Source organism: Athene noctua, chromosome 13, assembly GCF_965140245.1.
Source record: "Athene noctua chromosome 13, bAthNoc1.hap1.1, whole genome shotgun sequence".
NCBI classification, from domain to species: domain Eukaryota; kingdom Metazoa; phylum Chordata; class Aves; order Strigiformes; family Strigidae; genus Athene; species Athene noctua.
The window spans coordinates 21,493,979-21,516,029 of record NC_134049.1 but is presented as its reverse complement, the minus strand read 5'-3'; the positions used below and the strand labels follow the sequence as shown (position 1 = coordinate 21,516,029).

The 22,051-nt window shown below is 52.8% G+C and overlaps 3 protein-coding genes across 4 annotated transcripts; all 3 read right to left on the bottom strand.

Annotated features, from left to right (window-relative positions):
* Nucleotides 1-2: 2 nt before the first annotated feature.
* Nucleotides 3-4,327, bottom strand: FAM219B (family with sequence similarity 219 member B). Of its 2 annotated transcripts, none has more exons than XM_074917161.1 (6): nt 4,228-4,327; nt 2,965-3,067; nt 2,577-2,667; nt 2,090-2,167; nt 1,766-1,814; nt 3-1,220 (listed from the first exon to the last, which is right to left on the bottom strand). In XM_074917161.1, exons 1-6 carry the CDS (start codon nt 4,309-4,311, stop codon nt 1,062-1,064), a joined length of 564 nt encoding a protein of 187 aa, XP_074773262.1. In that variant the 5' UTR covers nt 4,312-4,327; the 3' UTR covers nt 3-1,061. The 2 variants fall into 2 exon arrangements, with proteins under 2 accessions (XP_074773262.1, XP_074773263.1); XM_074917162.1 differs by having other exon boundaries at nt 3-1,217.
* A 631-nt stretch (nt 4,328-4,958) lies between these two features.
* On the bottom strand, nt 4,959-13,472 carry COX5A (cytochrome c oxidase subunit 5A). The gene is made up of 5 exons (XM_074917567.1): nt 13,278-13,472; nt 9,445-9,561; nt 8,263-8,384; nt 6,773-6,895; nt 4,959-5,121 (listed from the first exon to the last, which is right to left on the bottom strand). The coding sequence occupies exons 1-4, from the start codon at nt 13,357-13,359 to the stop codon at nt 6,782-6,784; spliced, it is 435 nt and encodes a 144-aa protein (XP_074773668.1). The 5' UTR covers nt 13,360-13,472; the 3' UTR covers nt 4,959-5,121; nt 6,773-6,781.
* A 1,753-nt stretch (nt 13,473-15,225) lies between these two features.
* Nucleotides 15,226-17,410, bottom strand: RPP25 (ribonuclease P/MRP subunit p25). Its single transcript, XM_074917226.1, has one exon. It carries the CDS (start codon nt 17,046-17,048, stop codon nt 16,401-16,403), a length of 648 nt encoding a protein of 215 aa, XP_074773327.1. The 5' UTR covers nt 17,049-17,410; the 3' UTR covers nt 15,226-16,400.
* Nucleotides 17,411-22,051: the final 4,641 nt, after the last annotated feature.

Sequence of the window (22,051 nt, the reverse complement as noted above, 5' to 3'; positions counted from 1 at the left end):
TAACCCAATAGTTCAGGTCTCTAGACATAAATATTTAAATAAGGTTTCTTTATAAGAAGCTGATTGTCCTCTATATAGTAGAGTAGGACCATGATTTAAGGCAGCTTTTAAGGTTCACAGCAGGGAGACTCCGCAGCCACCCCAAATCCACACCCAAAAGGAACTGTGCAGAGCTGGCATGGGGGGTCTGGGCTGCCCCTTGCCAGCATCAGCTGGAACAAGCCATGAGCTCCAAACCCAGAATTTATCTGGTCCCTGGAGAGGCAGAAAGCAGGAAGCCCCCAGCCCAAGCAGTAGCTGCTGGTGGATACAACAAATGCAGACACTTAAAGCTCAGCAGCCTGCCCCAAGCTGGTCTGTTGGGTTCTTCCCATCTTCTCCATCGGAGCTGCAATCTTTGGTTGAGATCAGCCCAGGCTTTGGGAGAAGGAAACCCAGCAGCAATTAACTGCAAGCAGCATGAGACAGGTAAATGAGACGGCTCTCTGCCAGCCTGTGCTGACCCCGGCCTCACTGGCTTGGCCTCAGCCTGCCAGGGAGGAGGGCTGACTGAAGAGAAAATAAATAGAAAAAAGGGTCTCAGGGCTTCCCAGCCCACTCCCACACCACAACAGTTTGACCTCACCTCTTAGGGAGGGCTGGGAAAGGCAACCTGTGTCCAGGGCCAGGTCCTAATCCTCAGTGTGGCCCGTTAGAGGAAAAGAGGAGGTCAGGCAAACCCAAGTGCATTTGCTGCTGCACCTCCCAATTCCTTCCCTCTACACTCTCATGGAGGTGCCTAGGCTCTGCCTCTCCTCCCTCCCCATCCCAACCAGGCGACAGGTCTCATCCAGGCCACCTAAATGTCACCATGCCACTTCTCCCTGATATTGCTGAATGTAAGGAAAAGTCCTTTGGGGTTGGTTGGTTGGTTGCTGCTGCTCACCACAAGCGGCATCGCAGCATCCTTCTGTCCTTGTGTCACCATCCCAGCGTGGGACACGGACACCAACAGCCATCCCACAGGACAAAGAAAGTGCTGGCTTTTGACCTTTTTTTGCACAGCCCCAGACGAGCAGCATCTACTGGATCACACAGGAGAGATTTTCTCCAAAACAACAGGGGCAAGAAGAGGAGGCGACGGGTTTTGGGGGGATGAGATCCAGATCTTCGTCATCGGGGACCTCATCGAGGTGGTACCCATCCTGCAGCAGCTGCCGGCTCAGGTCCTGGTTCACCTGCTGGGGGGAGCAAAGGAGGCAGAGCTGGTTAAAACTAGTCCCACCTTAGTTAAAATTTAGGTCTCAGGGCTTGCAAAGGGTAAGGCTGTGAGCAAGAAGGGCATCATGTCCTCCCTCCAGTACGTTTGCATGGGGAGGAACGGCACAAGCAAAGCAGAGGAGACGAAAGCAAAAGATCAAGGAGCTTTTCCTGGGCTGCAGCACCCTGACACAGACCCCATGCACCCCAAAACACCCCATGGGCTACAACACTCTTGTATATAATGGAGCTCTTCAGCTGCCCCGCTGCGGGTCTGGGGGTAGATGACGCTTTAGGTGCAAAGGGTGAAGCAGTGACAGCCAGCTGGGGCCTGCAAAAGGGGGATTTATGCATGGCTTAAATGTATCAGACACCAGTTTGCAAAGCAGAGCTCTTCAGGATGAACACACACATACACACCCCGTAGGGTGATGCTTCATTCCAGCCCCTATACAGGGCCCGAGGTGTAACAGGGCCAAGGGAACCCACAGGGACCGCGCCGCCGGGGTCAAACCCCAGGACTTGCCTCGGCGGAGGAATAGCCTGAGGAACATCTGGATCCCAGCTCCCCGTCACTACGAGAAGAAGGAAACAGTCACAGCCAGCCAGGAAGCAGTGTCCTTCCTTGGGGTGCAGACAAGGGAATCTCGCGGGGGTGAAAGGGAGCCAGCAGCATAACCCCAAGGGATTTGTCAAATTTAGGACAACAGGAGTGTTTGGCTGCTAAGAGGTGTCCAGTGCAATCGGGGATGTTCTACAAGTGACAAGGAAAATCAATCCCCCAAAAAAGGCAGCTCAGAGCCTGCAACACCCCCCACCCAAAATCCTGGGATATTCGCTCAGTCCCCACCTGTCCGAATCGAGGGAGACCAGGTTTTCATCCACCATCTGGCTGAGCGCTGTGTAGCCCTTGTTAAACTTCACCGACCTGCCAGAAAGCAGAGGAGCGACCCCGTGACAGAGATTTTGATATGAAAATGCAGCCACAGAGCTGGTGGACTGAGGAACCAGGGCAGGAATCCCTGTCCTGAATGTCCTCTCCCACCCAGGAATGGTCTAGAGCCACCACCAGCTAAGAATAAACTCTATCTGAGCTCTAGGCTACCCAATTAAATCCTTAACACCAAACCATCCCTAAACCAAAGAGAAGCAGCAGCATGGCCCTTCGCAGAGCAACTCCTAAGTTTTGCAGGAGAAGTGCTATATTTTATTATATTGGATGTTTGCTGGCCACAACAGAGCCAGCAGACTAAGGTCCCAAACTCATTTTTTAATCCCCCAAGCTCCCCAGCATCCCTAAGGAATGCAAAAAGAGGAAAAGAAAAACAAGATCAGACCTTTTAGCCGCCGGCTTCGGCTGGTGCAGTGTGGGTGCCCCCAGCAGCCCCTGCCTTCGCAGCGCTGCCTTTGCCAGCTCGCGCTGCCTCTCTGAAAGCCAAGCACAGGGACAGAGCTAAAATACCCAAATAGTCCACAGGGGTCTTTTTTGTTGGAGGAGGGAGGTGAAGCATTGCAGGTCAGTCCTAAGGAGAGCTTGGGGGCATTGCAGTGCTTTCCACAGGCAGTGCCCACAGGTTCTTATGGGTTTTTTTTTAATGTGTTTTTAAAATTATTTTATCCCAGCAAGGAACAAAAAGGCTTTCGCTCACTCCCACCCTGGGCAAGAGGCGCAGATGTTTCCCCAAATCCCAGCAGAGTCCCTGGGACAACACTAGCATCACTTACGGAGCCTGGCATGAATGGAGGGAGGCTTGCTCATGATGTACGGTCCCCTTTTCTCCACTGCATCTGTCACCTTGTTCAGCTTATTGGTTTCAGCCCAAATCAGCTAAAAAAAAGGAACAAAGCTCATTTAGTATCATCTCTCTATGGGGATGAAGTAAAGTAGAGTCATCTCAGAGCATCTAGTCATTCCTGGGAACTCAACAGTCAGATGGGGAAAGCTGGGGTGGGACGGCTTCTCCTCCCCAGCCCTGTGCTGCAGCTGGAGGAGGGAGAGGAAAAGGAATAAGCAGATCTATTAACAGATGAAGGGATTATTTGGGAATGGCGATGCTAAATTAAAAGCACACATGGTGACCAGCAGTTTCTTTGCAAGCTTAATGCCAGTAATACTCGGAACAAGATGTGATGGAGGAGATTTAACTAGCAGGTTCATCAAATAAACAATAAGGATACGTAATTTTAACTTCTCCACATATTTTGAGTCTTTCAAGCTTCTCCCCATACAATAATAAAACCACATTATTAAAATGAAAGCAGTGTCATATAAGCAGGTCTGAGAGTCAGGGCTTTAAGGAAAAGCCTGCCCTGTCTGTAAGACATTTATCATCAAGGAGAGCCAGCATTACTCAAGGAAAACGGGCAGAAAAAAAGTTCTACGAATACAATAATGAATTAAGAAAAGAGAGGAAAATTCAGAAAATGGAGAGTCAGTGCAGGAAGGACGGGGAATTAGAGAAAGCAGTTAATGAAGAAACAATGCAGAAGGCCTGGGGTGGTGATCAGAGAGCACAAGCGGGATTAGCGTCAGTGTCTTAAACCAGAATTAGCAGGGCAGAGCCTTACACACGGGAATAACTCCGTGCACAGGGAGTTCAGGCCGCCTGGGTCAGTGGGATTAACCGGGCAGGCAGCAAACTTCTGCCCGCTGCTCCCTTGTATCCCTCTGTACGTGCTATACCCCTCCCTACGCAGCCTCTGCACTCGCTCTGCTTCTGCACCGCCCCTGCCCTACGCTGTGCCACCCTTACAGCCAAATGCACACGCTCTACCCCGCCACTGCTCCTCCGCGCGTGTGCCCCAGCCCCAGGGCCAGCCCGTCCCCACACACCCCCCAGCCCTACCCCACCCCACGCGCATAGCCCACACCGCCCCCCACATCCCAGCCCTATACCCGTGATGCCTATAACTCCTACTCTCCCCCCCACACCCCTAGTCCTATATCCCCACACATACACCCCATAGTGACCCCGGCCCCGCACGCACCGCCGGTGCCCGCCGCCCGCCGGGCCTGCTCGCAGCGGGACCGGGACCAGCGCCAGCCTCGCCTCCGCCGCCGCCCGTCGCCATGGCCGCCCGTCGCCCCGCCCCCTCGCCTCCCCCGCCAATGGCAGCGCGGGGCGGCGGGGCCCAGCCAATAGGAGCCGGGGAGGTGAAGCGCGCCCCCGCCGCGCATGCGCAGTGCGGCCGGCGGGCAGCGCTTCCCGGCGCGGGCCTTGCCCTGAGCGCTCTCCGCGACAGGGAACCGCTGCCTCTTTCCCTCAAGAATTTTCCTCTTCCCCCCCGCCCTCCCCCCCTTTTTTTTACCGGAGCCGAGGTGGGAAACAAGCTCTTGGGAGCAACATCTCTCCCGGCAGGTGCGCAGGCAGGGGAGCAGGAGCGCGGCCCCGCCAACAGGAGCCTCCCCCCCACCTCGGTGCTTCGTTAAGCCCCGACTTCGCCACAGTGAACCGACTCCGCCAAGGGCAGGCTGAGTTCTGCAAGCCCTCCTCCTCCTCCCCAAAGCTGTGAGTACAGGAGGGTCACCATGCCCTCCAGACACGTCCTTCCTTACCTTTCCCTTCCCGAAGGTGGAGCTAGGAGCCACGGATGCAGGCTCTGCCAGGCAAATAATGATTTATAAGCTCTTGCATATACTCTTTTTTACAGTTATGTATTTATGTCCTTCTTTCCCCATAAAAACAAACAAAATAACCACACAAGCCACCGCTACCACATCAGTCAAACCAGTTTTTCCTTTATTAGGTCCAACTTCACATCACATATATTGTGACTCAATAAAGGAATAAGTTCTTTCAAATAAGGTAATATTTTAACATTTGTGTCTTCAGGTGACTGTGTACAATCAGGTAGCATCAGTAAAATGCTTGAGTAACGCACCTGGAACAGAATAGAAAAGCCATTAAAGGAGCAGCTCAGTATCTCCACAGAGTTTTCATGAGGTCTCAAAGGAGTTATTTCACAGAATCATCAGGGTTGGAAAAGCCCTTGCAGCTCCTCCAGTCCAACCATGACCCTCACCCTGACTGTTCCCAATCCACCAGATCCCTCAGCGCTGGGTCAGCCCGACTCTTCAACCCTTCCAGGGATGGGGACTCCCCCCCTGCCCTGGGCAGCCCATTCCAACGCCCAACAGCCCCTTCTGCACAGAAATCCTTCCTCAGAGCCAGCCTGACCCTGCCCTGGGCAGCTTGAGGCCATTCCCTCTGGGCCTGGCGCTGGGTCCTTGGCTCAAGAGACTCATCCCCCCTCTCTGCACCCTCCTGTCAGGGAGTTGTAGAGGGCCAGGAGGTCTCCCTCTTTTTTATTTTTATTTACACTCAAAGCCCAGTTTAATCATACTCAGGCCCCATATGCAGTTACTGCATTTCCAGTACAGCTGTCACAGTACCCCCTTGCACCAAGACACCATGTCCCAGGGCAAGGAGGAGGGCAGGCACTTAAAGATCCAGAACTAAGTACTATTTGCAGTCTGACACCTGATACCTCTATTCTAAGCACATTATTAAAAAAAGAATATGACACTGGCCATCTCCCAAAGAAACTGAGTTAAAAGACTGCCTTTACATAACTTCATTTCCACAAAGATTTTTATTTAGGGCTTAATTTTAGTCTGGGATTGGAGCACATCAGGTCTTGCCTACACTTAATGACAGATGCTCATTAATCAGAGAAGCTGCTGTTTAGTAACAACACCTTCATATGTTGCAGCTCATGCAAGAAGCTGGTATTTATGATGGAGATCTAAATGTCATTGTTATAGCTGGTTTCAAGTACTCAGAAGTTCAGGTCTAAAAAGCCAGAAAAATGAATGGCTTTCCGAGGCTTGAGGCCGCTGCAATCAGGACGAAATACTACATGCACTGCCCCTGAAATTATCTACTGAGGCTAAATTCTGCACACAGATCAGTTAAGCTCTGGCTATGCTACAGCTGATCTGTTCATTCTGCAAGAGAGGAGCCCTCCAAAGTGGTGTTTAATTACAGAAAAAAGATGCTATTTTAAGTGTAACATGAAGAAACTTCAGTGTTGTTGGGTGACTACCATCAGTGGGGCCCATTTTCTAGCATAAGCTAGTAATTAGTGTCCCAGTTTTCAAAACTGGCCAGACTGTGACAATAGAGTGAAAGTTTGTGCATTTCCAGTGGAAACAATCCTGTATTTGCTAAAAGTGCTTCTGGGGGACAAGCTGATGAGGAGCAAAGGTCGATGTGCTGCCAACAAAGTGCTGCAATACCTGTTGTTGGGGCAACTGCTATGTAGAAACTTCTGGGAGGTTGGGTATGTTGCCAACCACCCTATCCCTTCTGAAGCAACCACACTGTTCTTGTCCTAAGCCTTATCTGAAAAGGGTTAGTACCTTATCAAGGAGACTTGCAGTTACAGAGATATCTGGAGAATCACGTTACAAGCTTGAACTCCACAGCATTTCAGACCCATGAAGGCAAGGAAGAGGACTCTGTCTTTGCCAGAAGAGTTTTGGGTACAGGAGTCCCATGCCAGGAGTCTCAGAAGCAATGGCACCCCTTACCGATAAGGTTTACGCTTTGTCCAGGCCCAGTTCCTCTGGAGTGGAGATTCCCAGCTCACTCAAAGTTGGTCTAAGTTCCTGGATAACGTAAGGATAGATTTCCTTGTGAGGTCCTGCCTTGTCCTAAATGAAAAGGAATGATGTTATTTTGACAGCAAGCTGTTGTCAAGGTCCACTGTACAGCGCACAGGTCTGCAATCAAGACAAAAGGGTCTGTGGTCTGATCCACCTACTGCAGGACAGCAGAGCATGGCCCAGCTTTAACTGGGCAGCAAGTAAACAAGGCTTGTGTACAGCAGTACTGGAAAGTTCTCCTACCAATTCACCATGGCTGCAAAGCACCCCAAAATAATGCTGAACTCCTCTTTGGGGGATCTGCAGATTATTCTTAGCACTTGACACCTTTCCCTCGCTTAACATCAGGCTGATGTGACCCATGACGTGTGTGTCACCACACAAAACTAAACGCGAACCACACTCCTTCAATGAGGGATGCTTTGCAAACCAGGCCAAAGACCACTTAGACCTTAGGAAACGTGATAAAAAATATATCCAATCAGTAAAATGGGAAAAATAAAATTAGCTTTTGGGCAGACTTTGGAGAAAATTTAACTTGTTTGGAAATCAGGGGAAAAACATCACCCCTTGAGTAATACCCAGGTGGAGCTTCAAGAGCATATACTTGTCCCCAGGTTCTGATAAACTGAGTTGTGACCTAGGTGATGGGGACAAAAGGATGGGGGGGGGGGGGGGGGGGGGGGGGCGGGGAAGAGATAAGGAAAACATACAAGATGCTTCCATTGGTCTTACATCTCTCAAACCCCTGAAAGTTTCAGTTCTACAGAATAACGCAGAAAGCAGAAATGGCAGACTGAGAAGCAACTGATTGTGGAGTAAAGTTTGAAGCAAGTGTATCTGACAGCTAACAGCAAAGACCTCCACACCAGTCCTCACGTGGCAAAAAACAGTTGTAAGAGCAGAGCTGCTGGCTTTTGTGACTGACACAGAACTCCTGCCTCCATCCCCACCCGCTTAACTCCCTGTTAAGTGAAGGCTGGATTCAGGTTTCAAGGTGCGGGTTTATGTTGTTTTTCAAGGCTATGCAGCTTCCTGAGTTACTACTCCCAGCCAGCTCAGTATTCAGTCCTTTAAGCCAGTAAGCTGCCTTCACCAGAGATATTTCTAGTAATGCTTATTTTTAAAAAAGGGAAGAAAAATCCCTAAAGACATTCCCACCTAAGCCAGCATCAGGAAAGGAAAATATGAACATGTGGATGTTATAACTGAAGCTGTCCTGTTCAGTATTCTCATCTCAAAACACTTATTTCCAGCCACCAAGCATGTGCTTATAATGAAGCTATTGATTCTGGCAGCAGGAAATTGTGGTTTCCCTTTGCACCACTAACAGTAAGCCAAGAAAACCTCTTCTCCTGCTGGGCTCTCAGCAGTGTGAACACAGCAGTTACACCCGAGGCTGCCATTTCACTCACCTTTACAACTTCTAAGATGCGGACAGCGCTGGCAAAGTCATTTAGCCGTCTGCACGCCCTCAGAGCTGCATCGATGATTTTTGGTTCCGGAACCAGGTCATAACCCACAAGCGTGTTTATGCCTGTGGATATAAGGAAACACCAAGAGGAACTTGGTATCAGCTCATCATGCTACCAAAAGGAACCTGATGAGCATTATTTCGCTCCACCTCATGAAAGAATGAAGTATTATTGCAACACTAGTTGCCATTAGAAGCTGACTACAATTTTCATTGCGATCTTGGGGAGATGCACACACACGGCCAAGGGTTTTCTTCTGCTCTTCTCCCTCTCACTGTTGCTCATTACTGTAGATTTTAAAATTTTAAGTGGGTTTCATGAAATCCCAGTGGGCCAGTTTCATCCATGCTCCCAAAAGGAGTCAGTGTCTGTACCACAGCCCATCAGTTATTGAATCATTAAGAAATCCAAATGACTTCATTCCTACAGGTGTAATGAAACTAGAACTCGAGCTGCTGTCTATTCCTTTCCTCTCCTTTCCAAGGGAAGAGCCCAACACCTAATCACCCAGGTGATGCTGGAATGATCCCTCTGGCTGTTATGCAAACATATTTTTGAGCCCTAATTGAGGTAGTTTAATAGGAGCTGGCAACTCCACAACAAATAACAACCGGAGACAAACAGACAAACACTTTACAGTGAGTTGTGGCCAAGCCATTAAGTCCAAAGAAAAACACGTGTGGTTATACACTAAGCAACAGCTGAGCTCAAATACACTCTCCTCAGAGTAAACGCTTTTCTCCCTCCCACCCAGGTGTTAAAATGCATATTCTGGGTCATAAAAACTTACAAAGCCTACACTCCCATTGCCTTGTACCCCTGCTCTCCCTCATTCTGCATGCCATAGTTCCTTCCAACTCACTTGTTTGGTTGCTGAGGTGCCATCGCTTGCTGCAACAGGCTCAGAGCTGAGCAAACAGCAGCACGCCAGCCAAAGGCACGCCTGGAGCAGCCAGATAGAGCAAATAAGGCTCACACAGTGCCTTGCCCCTACACCAGCTCCCAATTTTCACTATTTCAGCTCTCCAATAGTGAAGTGAAAATAAGTTATTTCTGGTCACAAAGCTATTACAAAGCAGCTACAATTACTCCATGTTACTCTTCCCTTTTCACTCAACATACCTTTCCTGAGCTCCCAGGCGTCAATATCTGGCTTGTTGAAATACGTCACCCAGCGAGCATCAAATTCTTCATCTGTTTCTTGTGACCCATGAGAGTAGCAGCGGGCATGCAGTACAGCTGAATGCAAAAAGAAAGGAAGAGACTTTGAACAAACAGAAAATAACTGTACAACTGTACTTTAGCCCTGACCAACTGACCAAAAGCCAAAAAAATATATATTTCACACACTACAGTCAGTCCAGATCAGTCCTCAGCCTGGATAAGCACTGGATTAATATAGCTCACTAGGTATTGGTTGTTTTGTGGCAAAATGTATATTTTCTCTTCCACATCAGACTTCCAAAGTGTTCCCTGACCCTTTGGTCAGAGCAGGATTTAATGAAAGAGAAAAATAATTCTGTATAACCAGTCCTTAAGAGAAGTTTTCTGGGATCCCAGTTTCTGTACGATACATGAATTTTCCCTCTTACCAGAGGCAAGCCAGCCAGAGAAACAACATACATGTACTTCATCAACAGATGTCATTGCAACCAAGTAGCAAGATTCTGTTTCCCATAAGCGACCCTTCTCAAATACACAGGACTTGTCTGTGCAGTGAGTTTAGCTACATGAATCAGTTTTTCCAGTGGCATTCCTGCCAGATGTAAAACCCTATATCCTATTAGCTATACCACTATCCACTTAAGATGAATATACTTGTTTATTCTGGAGTAACTTCCTGCTCCTGAATCAATTTTGCAATCCAGGAAAAGCAGATTTCCCAACCAACGGACTATGATGGATGACTCAATAGCAACAAGCTGCAGGTCTTTGATACCACCATGAGTTCAGAGCAGATGAAGCCTTGTTTTGAAGTGGGTTTAGGAATCTCTGCAAGATGACCTGAGCCCAACCATAAAGGCTCTCAAAAGTAAAGGACCGAGAGCTATTTCTTCCAGCAGTCTAGTGAAGGGTTGAAGGAGAAAAAAAAAAAAAAAATCAAAAATCACTGCTCTGTATGTGTCTACACAAGATAAAACTCCTGGATCTCAAGGCTGTAATTGCACTAATATTTGATAATTAATAAAGCATGGAAGTGGACTGTAGTCCAATGGACAAATAAGGCTCCTATGATTGTGAACTCATTTCTTCCCTCAACAGTACTCTTTATCACAAATTGCTTTTTTTTTTTCTTTAGTTTTTTTTTTTTTAACCCAGAAAAGTTGGAACAGTTTTCTAAAAGGCACTAAAACCTAGGGTACAGCCAGCTCCACCCACATCAGAGCTGTACTGGGTCCTCCCTGCAAAGCCCAAGCACTCTGCCTTACCAGCAGAACACAGCCCTGCCTAGACACTGCTTCCTTCCCCACTGGTAATTTCACTCCACTAATATTTGCAGAGAGGTCATACACCAGATATGACCTTGCCAGTTTGAAGCTCTACTTCAGAGGAAGTCAGATATAGCTAGTCACTTTTTCTTTCTTAATCTAGCACAAAGCACTCACGCTGACCAATTACAAAGTTTTATTTAAAAGAAGAAACTCCCAAACTGGGTTGTATTTTTGACATCCTTCCAGATGCACTTTTCTGCTTTGAAGATCATAGTGAACAACATACTGCAAAGCAGCATCCTAATTCTACATAAAATATACCAGAACAAACCACAACAGGTTCAAGGAATATCTTGAGTCTCATTAAATGACAGCTCCATCTGAATGCAATCCAGACTTTTAACAAAAGTTAACATGATCTGACATTTCAGCTGCAATTCTGGTGTATGTAATGCTTCTCCAACTATGAAAATATTTTCATTTATCTACGACTAGGCAATGGAAAAGTAAATGACAGACCAAGTCAGAATTATAATGCTCTTGCGCTGTCTGTAAGGACGTTCTCCATCCTCCTCCAGCTCCAAACCAGACCTTTGACCCTGCTTTCTCCAATAAATCACATGCACAGCTGAGCTCAAAGCAAGAGCACTCCTCTGTAAATGCTCCTGCACGCAGGCAGGGAGTGAGAGGACTGTGCTGAAAAGCCCTCAGATGCCAGCTGTTTCAGGGAGAACACTTTTCTCCCCCTAAACACAAAGCAAATCCTACAGAGAAAAAGCAAATCTCAGTTTGAGAAAGGCGTAGATTGAAGTTCTCAAATGCCATCTTTAAGTTGAAAAACTGAAGTTTCTTTCCACTGAGCCCTGAACAAAACCATTGCCTTTAGTCTTAAACAAAGGAACAACTTGGTTAGACTAAAAGGATCCTGAAGAAAAATAAAAAAGACCACGAGAATTTGAACTGTGGATGCAGTTTTCAATTGCTGCTATGTTTCTTTATCCCCCTTTGTTTTCCATATTAACGCTTATATCTCTTATTGGAGACCAGACTCTAAACCGCTCCAGCCACGCAGAAGCGCTGCAGGAGCCAGGTGGGTGCCTCACTTTTCAGTGGGGTCCATCAAGGTCACCGTCACACACACGATGTGTGAGACAGCTGAACCACACTGACCCATCCGTGTGGAGATTCCCAACTCCAAGGAAGAAGCAAAGGGCAAATATGTTTGCAGAGACGTGTTTTCAAGAGAAGCCAACAAGCTTCTAGAGTCTGAGAAGCCTAAAATAATCTAAAATTAAACATGGTGAAGTGCCAGAATTTGTCAGCTTTCCACGTTAATGAGCACAAATGAGAAACGCGCATCAAGAGAAGGATTAATTTACTGAAAAAGACCAGACTGGCAATAAGAAGATAGGGGTGCATGTGCATTACATACAGAACATTTTGCAGCATTATGTAACATAAACCTAAACCCACGGGCACACGAGATGAACACAAAGCATTAGATCTGTGGAAACACAACCCCCCCCGAGGCCACCGGCTGAGGAGGATCGGGTCAGAAGGGCTAAGCGAGGCGTTTGTAATACAAGACCTTGGAAAAGCAGAACATGGAGCCTGCTCGTTAGCAAAGGCGTGGAGAAGTGAGGGCCACGAGCAGCCAGGGTTCAGCAAGGTACAAAGGCACTGCGAGCAAAGAATTTTAACGGATTTTTTTTTAAAAATAAAAAAGGTTTAAGAAGCATCCAAGAAATCCCAGCGTGCCAACAGAACGACCAGCACTTATTATTCTGTATTTTTTTTTAAATGCTGCAATACACTCCCTACGGCAACTGTTTAATGCACACGTGCTACAGGAGAGGCACCCACAGGCCTCCGAGCGTTTTAAACGTGGTCACCGTCTGTTATTTAGCTATTAATTGAGATACACAGGCACTGCCTTCTCGGTATTTTAGCTCTGGTTCCCTGGCCAGCATTCACGCCACACTGTCTATGGCTGCTTTTCTTCCTGTTAATTAGGGTGTTAATAAGGAAAGCGGGAGGAGGCCAGGAGTGGAGCAGAGCTGGTCCGCCCCCGAAGCCGGGGGCGCGGTGCCCGCGGGGCCGGGGCTGAGCTGCCCGGCGGCGGAGGTCACCGCCAACCTCCCTCAATGTCACCTTCGCGTGAAGGCCGGGGAAAGCGCCGCCGCCGCCGCCCCCATTACAGCGTCCGGGACGGGGCCCGGCGCCCTCCAGAAGGCGGCGGGGCCGGTAACAGCGGCGGGGGTGCCAGCGGGGGCGGCGGCAGCGGGGCAGCGGCAGCGGGGCAGCGGCAGCGGGAGGGCCCGGCGGAGGCGGCGCGCACTAGGCCGCAGGCGCGGCCTGCCCTCGAGTGACGCCGGCGGGTCATTGCAAGGACACGGCGCCACCGGCCGGGCCTCGCCGCCTCCCACCCGCCGGGGCCGGGCCCATCGGGGCCGAGCCGAACCGGGGTGAGGTCGGGGCAGGCGGCGGCGGCGGCGGGCGGGAAGGACGCGGGCAGCCGCTCACCTGCGGGGCCGGCGGGCCGGCGGACGGTGGCGCGGAGGCCGGAGACGGCGCAGCGGCGGAGGAGCGCGGCGGCGGCCAGCATGGCGGCGGGGAGGCAGCACCGGGCAGCGGGGGCGCGCGCCGCTCGCTCCTGGCACCGGACGGCGCGCGCGGCGGGGCGGGCGAGGGAGGGGAGGGGAGGGGGAAAGGGGCGGTGGCTACGGCGGCGCCGCGGGGACACACCGCGCCGCCGCGTAACGGCGGGAAGGCCGCAGGGGGCGGGGCTTAGCGCGTCGCCCGCGGGGCGGGGCGGGGCTGGCCGCCATTTTGTGGCGGGGACGCAGGGAGGGGGATCCGGCTGGCAGGTGCTGCCGCCGGGCGAGCGGCCGCCTCCGGCGAGCCCTGGGGGCTGCGCCTCTGGGGGCTGGCTTCTGTCCCGCGGCCTGGCAGCCCCGCAGCCCAACTCACGGCGCGGTTGGGGCCGCAGGGAAGCGAGGGGGCCCCTCCCCGGTCCCGGCTCGTGTTGCTGCCAGCTCTAGCAAGGAAGAATCGCCTGAGTTCATCCTGGAGAGGGGAAAGAGGGGCCCAGCCTGGCTCTGCCTGCAGTACCCGGCAGCTCTCCGAGGTTCTCTGGGGCTCTGCCCCGGCACAACCCCAAACCTCCCGGACCCTGCGGGCAGGGCGCTGCCCTCAGCCCCTGGCACCCCTTGTGCCCATCTGGCTGACCCGGCCACTGGCTCTTGGGCCGCTCCACAGGGTGCCGCTGGGCTCACAAAATCACCCCAAAAATTCCTCTTTGCTGGTGCCTGGGGTTGTGCCTTGGCAGTGCAGCACAAGATGATCATGATAACTTTGCTTGCTGTGTTCCTTTAGGGCTCTGTGGAGACAGATGCCATCATGCTATTTTAAATGCTTCATGTTTTGGGTTAGTCTTGTTTTTATTTTAATCATTTTTTTCACGCAGGAAATCCTTGGTCCACAGCCAGCAAAGTGAGAATTGCAAAATCCCAAGGCTCCTCTTGCTTCCAAGGCTGGAAATTGCCTGCATATAAAATCAATTAAAAAGAATTTTGCACATAACAAAATAATGAGAAATGAGTGTGGGTTTTTTGTTTTTGTTTTTTTTTTTTCCTTCCTTTCCTTGCTGGGAGCAATGTGAGATGGCAGCAGTGGGCCATGGTTGGGGAGGTGAAGGGCTGTTACTTCTCGGAGTAGCTGTGACAGTCTTTAGGCTCTGATTGGAGTGTTTATGGAGAGTTTTATTTATTAGCATGATTTTTAAGTACATTTGGGGTAGGAGCCCATACCTGGTGCTCTGGCTTGTGTGTGGGGCAGAAGGTTGAACTTGAACTGAGGATGAGAGTCTGGGAAGAGCGATTGCTGGGTAGGATAGAGCCCAAAGCTTTCCCAGCCCCAAACCCACAAAAAATAACCATAAAAATATAACAGTTGGAGATTACTATTCAACTACATGGTGGCAGATAAGTGAAGTGAATCAATCTGTGGCAGGGCAGATAAGCACAAGCCTCTGGCCCGGAGGAGCAGCTGCCTGCTGAGGGAGATAACAAGGTCATTGCCAAACAAAACAGATCCCTGCTTCCTCCTCCTCCTCACTCCCCTGGTTTCCTTTCATTCCTGCTCCCAGCCAAGCGAAGCGCTTGCCAAGCAAGCCCTTGACAAAAGAGGGGATGCTTGCTGTCCCCGAGAGCAGGAGCGAAGCGGGGAGATAAGGTGGCTGCAGCTGGAGCATCCCTCCCGGCTGGCTTTTGGGAAGGGTACACTCATTAATACCAATTTAATTCATCCCGTGGTGTACCCGGGGGCTGCCCGAGCTGGGTCAAGGGGAACCAGGTGGATTGGGGCTTGCTTGGACTCCCATAACCCATCCCCTGCCCTCCCCACATTGCCTCGGTCCCCGCTGTGCCAGCCAGGGGGGCTTTGCCAGGCTCTGCTGTGCGGGTGGGTCCGGGCTGCTGCTGGGGCACACAGGAGGACCCAATCCCATCTCACCCATTTTGTCTGGGATCCCCTTGTCCTGGGTTGGCAGCAGCCCTTGATGTGCTGATTGGTGCCATGGTCAGCACCCACCATGATCCCCCCATTTTCCCATAGACATATTTCAGCTGTTTCCAAAGAGCTTTTATTTTCCATCCATTTCCCTTTCCACCCTGGAAGAAGCTCCAAAGGGCTTCTGCAGGGAGCCAGCCCACAGTGAGGGCTCTCCAGCCAAGCCCATGACCTCAAAACCTCCCCATCCCACGTCAGGCACCACATCCAGCCACCACAACAGCCCGCCTAATGCTCCCACTGCCACCAGCTCCCGATATTGGGGCTTCACCCCAGCTCCAGACCCTACAAACACCTCCAGGAGAGCAAAGACCTGAATATCTGATGAGGGAAGAAGAAGAAGGATTGCTTTATTTTCCTCTGCTGCCCCACAGGTAAGCAGTGCAGCGCTCAGCTCCACGGGCACAGGGAGGGAGCGACCTGTCTGCTTGTTTTTGTGTTTTATTCGGGATGAATCATGGCGCTGAGCCTGGCATTAATAAACCTGACAGATCCTTGCCGGGTGTAATTGAAGCGGTTTTGATAATGAAGGCTTTACTCCAATGAGCTTGGGGCAAAACTGTCTCCTGATGGCTGAGACATCGCAATGGAGAGCGATGATGTGCAGCCGACTTCCCCGGTCCAGGCACCCCTCGGTGAAAGGTGACGGGTGCTCTGCCTCCGTGGGAGCAGAAGCATAGCTGGTGGTGGCATTGCCCCTGGGTGGCCGAATGCGGGGTCAGCAGCTCCCCCCAACACACCCTCCCCTGCTTCAATCTGTAACCAAGAGCTGGCAGGTTTAACCCTTTAAGCCTCACCCAAATCTGGGGACAAGATGTGTCCCCCCCCCTGCAGCAAGTCCCCGTGCATAAGGATCAGCTGGTGCAGCGGCAGCGAGTGGGGGTGCGTTGGGGGGACCCTGCAGCACATTGCTGACCCTGGAGCAAGCATGATGCAGGCTTCGCACTGCCTTTATCCACAGCAAAGCAACTAAAATACCCCCGGAGTTTTTCCAGTGTATAATCTCCTGCTTATGGAGAGGGCATATTCCTGCCTATATACCCGGCACACGGCTGGCCGGCATGGGAGGCGGTGGGGTCAGTGCTGGTGGTCCGGCTGGTGGTCGGTGGTCCCCGAGCCGCTCGGGTTGTCGGGTACCTGTACCTGGAACTTCTTGGTCAGCAGCTCCTCGTGGGGAGGTGGCAGGGGCCGCTTCAGCCCCTTGGTGGAGGAGCCCGATGTGTCTTCTGTGTTGTCGAGCTGCGTCCCCGACCCATACCGGGGCTCCGGGGGCTGGTAGCCCGTCTGGGTGGGATCCAGGGGGTCTCGGGAGAGCAGGATGCAGATGGAGGGGACGTTCTTGTGGACGGTCAGGTTCTGTGCTGGGCCACCGGGCAGTGGGTCCTGGTTCTCCCAGACCTCCAGCAAGGTTTTGTAGCGTACCTTGGTGACCTGGTGAAGACCTCCCAGCTTCCGCTTCATGATCTCCACACAGGTGATGGTCTTGGTGACTGCCCTGCCGCAGCCACTGAAGATGATCTGCCGGCTGCCCTTCAGCTCCATCTGGGCCATGGCAAAGTTCATCAGGTTCCTGATCTTGCTGCCCTCCTTCACCTTCATCTCCACCACGTCTGGGGGCAGGTCGGGGAAGGGCAGTGGGCTCTCCTCCTCTGACGTCCTCACCTTTCGGAAGTTCTCCATCCTGGACTGGGTGACGGGCTTGGCTCTCTCTCCTTCAGCAGCCATCCTTCACCCCTTGCCGGTGGATCTGCTGGGGCTCCTAGCCCCCCAGGACCATGGCAGGGCTGACTCTGCTGCCCTCCAGCTCAGCCCGCAGGAGGACTGAGTTTAACCCTGCGTCCCTGGGACCACCAGCCCTTTCCCTCTCTTCGCCCAGGGCTGGCTGCAGAGGAGCCGGCAGCAGGCTCGGTGACTGTGCCAGAGGCTGTCCCCCGGTGGGGACAGGGCTGTAGGATCCCCTGGGTGCCCCTGGTTGCTGCCGGTGGGGCAACGGCCAGCTCCAGCTCTTGGGGGTGCTTGGGCTCCTCCGCTCCCGCTGCAGCACTCGCTTCTGCTGCTCTTTGCTTCATTCTGGACTTCAGCAGCCCCCAGAGCTGTTCTGTGTAATTAGCAGATCCTCCCCCTCTCCCTCCCCTTCCTCCCCTCCTCCTCCTCCTCCCCTCGCTCAGCCTCCCATCCCAGCGCCCAGCTTCTGCTTTCATCCCTGCCCAGCACGGAGAGCCAGGGAAGGCAGAGGGGTGGGCAGGGAGCCCTGGTCCCCGGCCGGGAGCATGCAGGCAGGGAAGCAGCAGGCAGGGAAGGGAAGGGAAGGTAGAAGGCAGAGGGAGCAGCTCACTCTTGCCTTCATGATGCTGCCGGAGTCCTGCCCCCTTAAAGAGAACCTGGTCCCTTCTCGGTGTTTTCTCCGCTCAAGGACACCAACTGCTAACTGGGAATGTCAGCCTCCCTGCCTGCCGGCCTGCCGGCCTGCCTCCCCTGCACCCTCTTGCCGGCAGCATCCCCAGAGGGATGAGGAGTCCTGGCCACGCGGCACCCGGGGATGGCACAGAGATGCAGGAGGTACTTCGGGAAAGCTAGCAGCCTCACCTCAATCCTTATGAGCCCTCAGAGATACTACTTCAGCCCTGGGACCCGGAGGCAGGAGAAGTCCTGGCAGATGGCATCGCGGCCGTGCACGGCTGCCTGCCGAGCGGCTGTGGAGCTGAGGTGTGCACTGAGCATGCTGGGGCTCTGCTCCCCCCGATACCCCGCAGCCTCAGCCCTGGCTCTCCCCACAGGAAAACGTCCCCGTCCCAAAAGCCCCAAGGAGCAGATGTCACGGCAGAGCCGGTTTTCACGGGTGATTTCTCTCTCTACTCCTCCTTCCCCATCCGTCCTTCTCCCCGCTGCTTGCCCAGACCCTGTCCCTTGCTCATCTCCATGTCCCCAACAGGGAGCTGCCTGCCGTGGGGTCACCGTTGTATTTACTGCCTGAGCCCCCGGCAATACACCCCAGGAGTTACCTATTGCAGGCCAGAAAATCTCCCCTTTCTGCCCCTAATCCCTTCCCCGGGCAGAGGCGATGTCCCTGCCCCAGGCTGGCCCTCTGCCTGCCCCTGTCACCTGCCTGTCCCCTGCCCGCCCCTGGCACCCCCCAGCCTCCCGCCCTGCTGGCTGGGGGATCATTGCACAGTGGAAAGACATGCCGAGTATTGACTTGCAGTCAAATCTTATCGGCCTCTGGAGGCCCCTGGATTGTTTTCACTCCGAGCAGGGCTTGAAAAAATACATAAATAAATAAATCAATCGATCCAATGCCCACGGAGGTGAAGGCTGTGGCAAGGCAGGATGCAGCCATCCCCTCCCGGCTGGGGTGAACCCCTGCATCCCTGAGGTCCCCAAAGCAGCTTTCTCTGGGTACCGCTGCCCTAAGTGGGGGGTGGGTATGGGACACCCCTTGATCCAGCCACCAGACTGGAGTCCAGGTGTGTCTGTGGATGATGGGAGGAAAGCCCCAGTGTCTCACCCACGTGGGATGAGTTGCTCCATCAAAGAGCGGTGCCCCACTACGCTGGAAAACCCAAGGGGATGGAGAGCACCTTTTCCCGATGCAGCTAACAGCCCATGAGGCCCTTTCAGTGCAGAGGGGGAAACTGAGGCAGGGCACGCGACGCTCCCAGGCTCACCCCCAGCACCGGCGATGGATTCAGGCTTTGAACATCCCCCAAGTCCCGCCCAGTGCTCTGCGGTAGTGAGCATGCCTCGTTGCTGTGCTTCCACCATGAATCCCTCTCTTGTATGAGACAAAACAACGTCATTTTTTCTCCTTTCCGCTTGAAGACTATTTGTGGCATCCTTGCAGAAGGCCCTTGGCTCCTTCCTCAGGCAGGCAGGAGCAGATTAAGCATCTCAGGGAAATTGCTGCCTTCAAAAGATGCTAAAACCCTGGGAAAATAATCAGGAAGGATTGTAGCAACCATTTGCAGAGCATGTGCAGTCGAGGGAGCTGAGAAACCCCTTCGAGTCGTTATTCAGGTGTGCAAACAGCCACGGGCAGCACAGGAGGGTTATGTGGCCACCACAGACCAACAGTGCCAGGGTTCCTGGTGAGCCAGGGCTGCTCAGTGCCAAGCCTGCAGCCCGATGAATCCCTGGTGCTGGGTGAACCATCCAACCCTGCTTTCCTGGCCCAGGAACAGCTCCTGCCTCCCGTGACCCATTTTTCATGGCGTTGGGGTGCCTTTGCTACCCATCAGATGATGGAAGCGGCAGCGGTTTCTCCCCCGCTGCCTCTAATTGCTGCTTAACAAACTCTGCTTATTGCAGCCTCCAAAATGGAGGCAGACGAGGTGCAATCACAGCCAAGGCTTTCTGCAGCCCTCAAAGGGCTGCGGAGGGTGCGCTCCCCCCTAAGGCAAAGGCTGCAGCAGCGGGGGATAGGGAGGGGGAGTTAATGACAGGGTCTTGCTTTCCCTTTGCAGTGCTTAAAATGTAAATGAAATGCATTATTAGCAACTCCATTGCTAATTACCCGCTGAAGCCATTATCAGCGTATTTGTTGGAGCACAACAGAGTGGATCGGTTATTCCAAGCAAAGGAATAGCTGAAATAAGCTCAGCAGCAGTGAAGAGCATGAACAGCAGGGTGGGAGAGTGAGGATGAGGCACAGACAGCCCCAACCATGGGGGCACCACTGGGAAAGAGAATAGGGAGCTGTTTAAAATGGAGAAGAGGCAATCTGTAAAGGCAGGAATGGAGGAAAAAGTAGGAATAAAGCAATTACACCCTGCGTATCATCTGTCTGTCCTCCCTGAGCATCCACTCTGGTCACGCTGGGACCCAGGGACTGGTTTCTTCCTTCCTTTCCTCATCACAGTCTCTGAGCATCCCACGTCTCAGTGCCACAGGCTGCCGGCACCCCACAGGGCTGGGGGTCCCAACCCTGGGTGGTTCCCCATCCCTGTAGGACTATCTTGCCTGGTCCTGACCCAACTGGACATGTGAACTTGGAAAGGCCATTTGTCAGAGAAAAAGAGAGGAGTGGAGAGGGCTGCAGGGGCAGCACAGACGCAAAGCTGACAGCAGCCATGCCCAGCCTAGGAAAAGGGCAAAAAAACCCCAGAAACATATTCCTAATGGAGAGCAGGGCAGCGGGAGAGGAGCAGTAACCTGAGCCCCTGTCCTTCACCTGCTCTCTCCATATTTTCTTTCATCCAAGGTGGCTCTGCATGGGAGTGGGTCGGAAAGTCAAAGCATCCGATACAAGGAAAGTCTTGGTGCCGCCATCCATCTCTGCGTCACATCGGCCCGGCTCAGGTCTCAGGCACTCATCACGTTGCACTCAGCAGCAGGCTGATGCCCGAGCTGATTGCAGCCCTGGCAGGGGGTGGGTGCAGATGGACCCCCAGGGTGCCACGGCTGCAGGGATGCCCTGCCCTGATCCTAAACAGGGTCCAGGAGCCACTGCTTCCCAGGGCCAGCACCAGAGGATGTGTCCCCAGACTCTCCAGGGTACAGAAGCTGTTTTGAGGTGCTAGAGGAACCCCAGGAGCATCCTAGGGTGGCACCAGCTCTCCACTAACTGAGCCAGCAAGAGAAACCCCTTGTCCCTACCATAAGCAGAAAATGACAGAGCTCAGGACAATCCTTATTGTGAGTAGAAAGACAGTAAAAGGGAAAAAAAAACCCCACCTTTTATAGGACAAGTTGCTTTGCAAAGCTCCAGCAGAATGAGCAGGGAACCACTGTAGAGGCCCTGAGGGCATTAGTAAACCCTAATGGTGCTGACCTGTGACCCCCCACCTGCATTCTGCCCATGGCCAGGAACTCAAAGCTCAGATGAGGCCTCTTAGCCCTAATCTAAGCTTTGTTGTGGCTGGTCTTTAGGTCAGCTGCAGCTATTTTTGTCTGGTCTCTGCTGGTCTGGACTCCAACCCATGGACTGACCCTGACCCTGACCTGCAGATTAACTTCATGACTTGGCTTTGAACCTGTCTGCTTGCTGTGAGTTTGCTGGTTGATCTGTTTTCTTGTTTGAACCTGACCATCCTCCCCAGCCTGCCCTGCTCGGGTAGTGTGGGATGGACACTGAGGCTCTTACCATGCCCCTGTGTTACCCTACTGCCTTGGCTCCCAGACATCCCCCATGATCAAGGGGAGCAGGTATCTGTTCGATATCTGAATATTAATTCTTCTGAAGCCTACAGACAGATAGAAATGTGGTGCTGCCAAAGGCAAGGAACAGCCCTGCAGTTTGCCATCCCAAAAGTCTCAATGAGATGGGAAGGTGCTGGAGGACTTGAGGCAGGCAGAGAAGCGGACAGGGAGCAAATCTAGATAAAAGAAAGCTCAAGAGACAAAAAATAAGGGACAGAAAGCAGTTGCCATGGTCCTGGGCCCAAGGGTGGGATCTCGCAGCAGATCTGTGGTGAAATCAGGACTGAGCTGAGTCTGCCAGAAAATCCTCCCTGGGGAGTGGGGGTTGCGGCCGCCCCCCCATCCCCGGGGTGCTCCATGCCTGCGGGCAGGGCGGTGCAGGCAGAGCCGGCGTTGCACTCCAGGTCTCAGAGCACCCCCGTGAGGTCTCACACATGGGCGAGCAGCAGCACTTGGCAAGAGTGGGGATCCACAACCACGTCCCCTTCTCCCCTGGCTGGTCGTATCCCTCTCCTCGCTTCCCCTGCTGTCCTGCGGGGATGGAGCTGGTGCCCGGGGGTCCCGCACTCTGCAGGGAACAACGGCTCAGGGGC

What these genes read in the sequence shown, in the direction of transcription:
- FAM219B (XM_074917161.1), bottom strand. Translation starts at nt 4,311, where the DNA reads ATGGCGACGGGCGGCGGCGGAGGCGAGGCTGGCGCTGGTCCCGGTCCC. An exon ending in CCGAAGCCGGCGGCTAAAAG is followed by an intron (nt 2,168 to 2,576) that starts GTCTGATCTTGT and finishes GCTTTCTGGCAG; the next exon opens with GTCGGTGAAGTTTAACAAGG. An exon ending in GTCTCCCTCGATTCGGACAG is followed by an intron (nt 1,815 to 2,089) that starts GTGGGGACTGAG and finishes TTCTTCTCGTAG; the next exon opens with TGACGGGGAGCTGGGATCCA.
- COX5A (XM_074917567.1), bottom strand. Translation starts at nt 13,359, where the DNA reads ATGCTGGCCGCCGCCGCGCTCCTCCGCCGCTGCGCCGTCTCCGGCCTC. An exon ending in CGCCTGGGAGCTCAGGAAAG is followed by an intron (nt 8,385 to 9,444) that starts GTATGTTGAGTG and finishes TTATATCCACAG; the next exon opens with GCATAAACACGCTTGTGGGT. An exon ending in GCATCTTAGAAGTTGTAAAG is followed by an intron (nt 6,896 to 8,262) that starts GTGAGTGAAATG and finishes CTTTTCATTTAG; the next exon opens with GACAAGGCAGGACCTCACAA.
- RPP25 (XM_074917226.1), bottom strand. Translation starts at nt 17,048, where the DNA reads ATGGCTGCTGAAGGAGAGAGAGCCAAGCCCGTCACCCAGTCCAGGATG.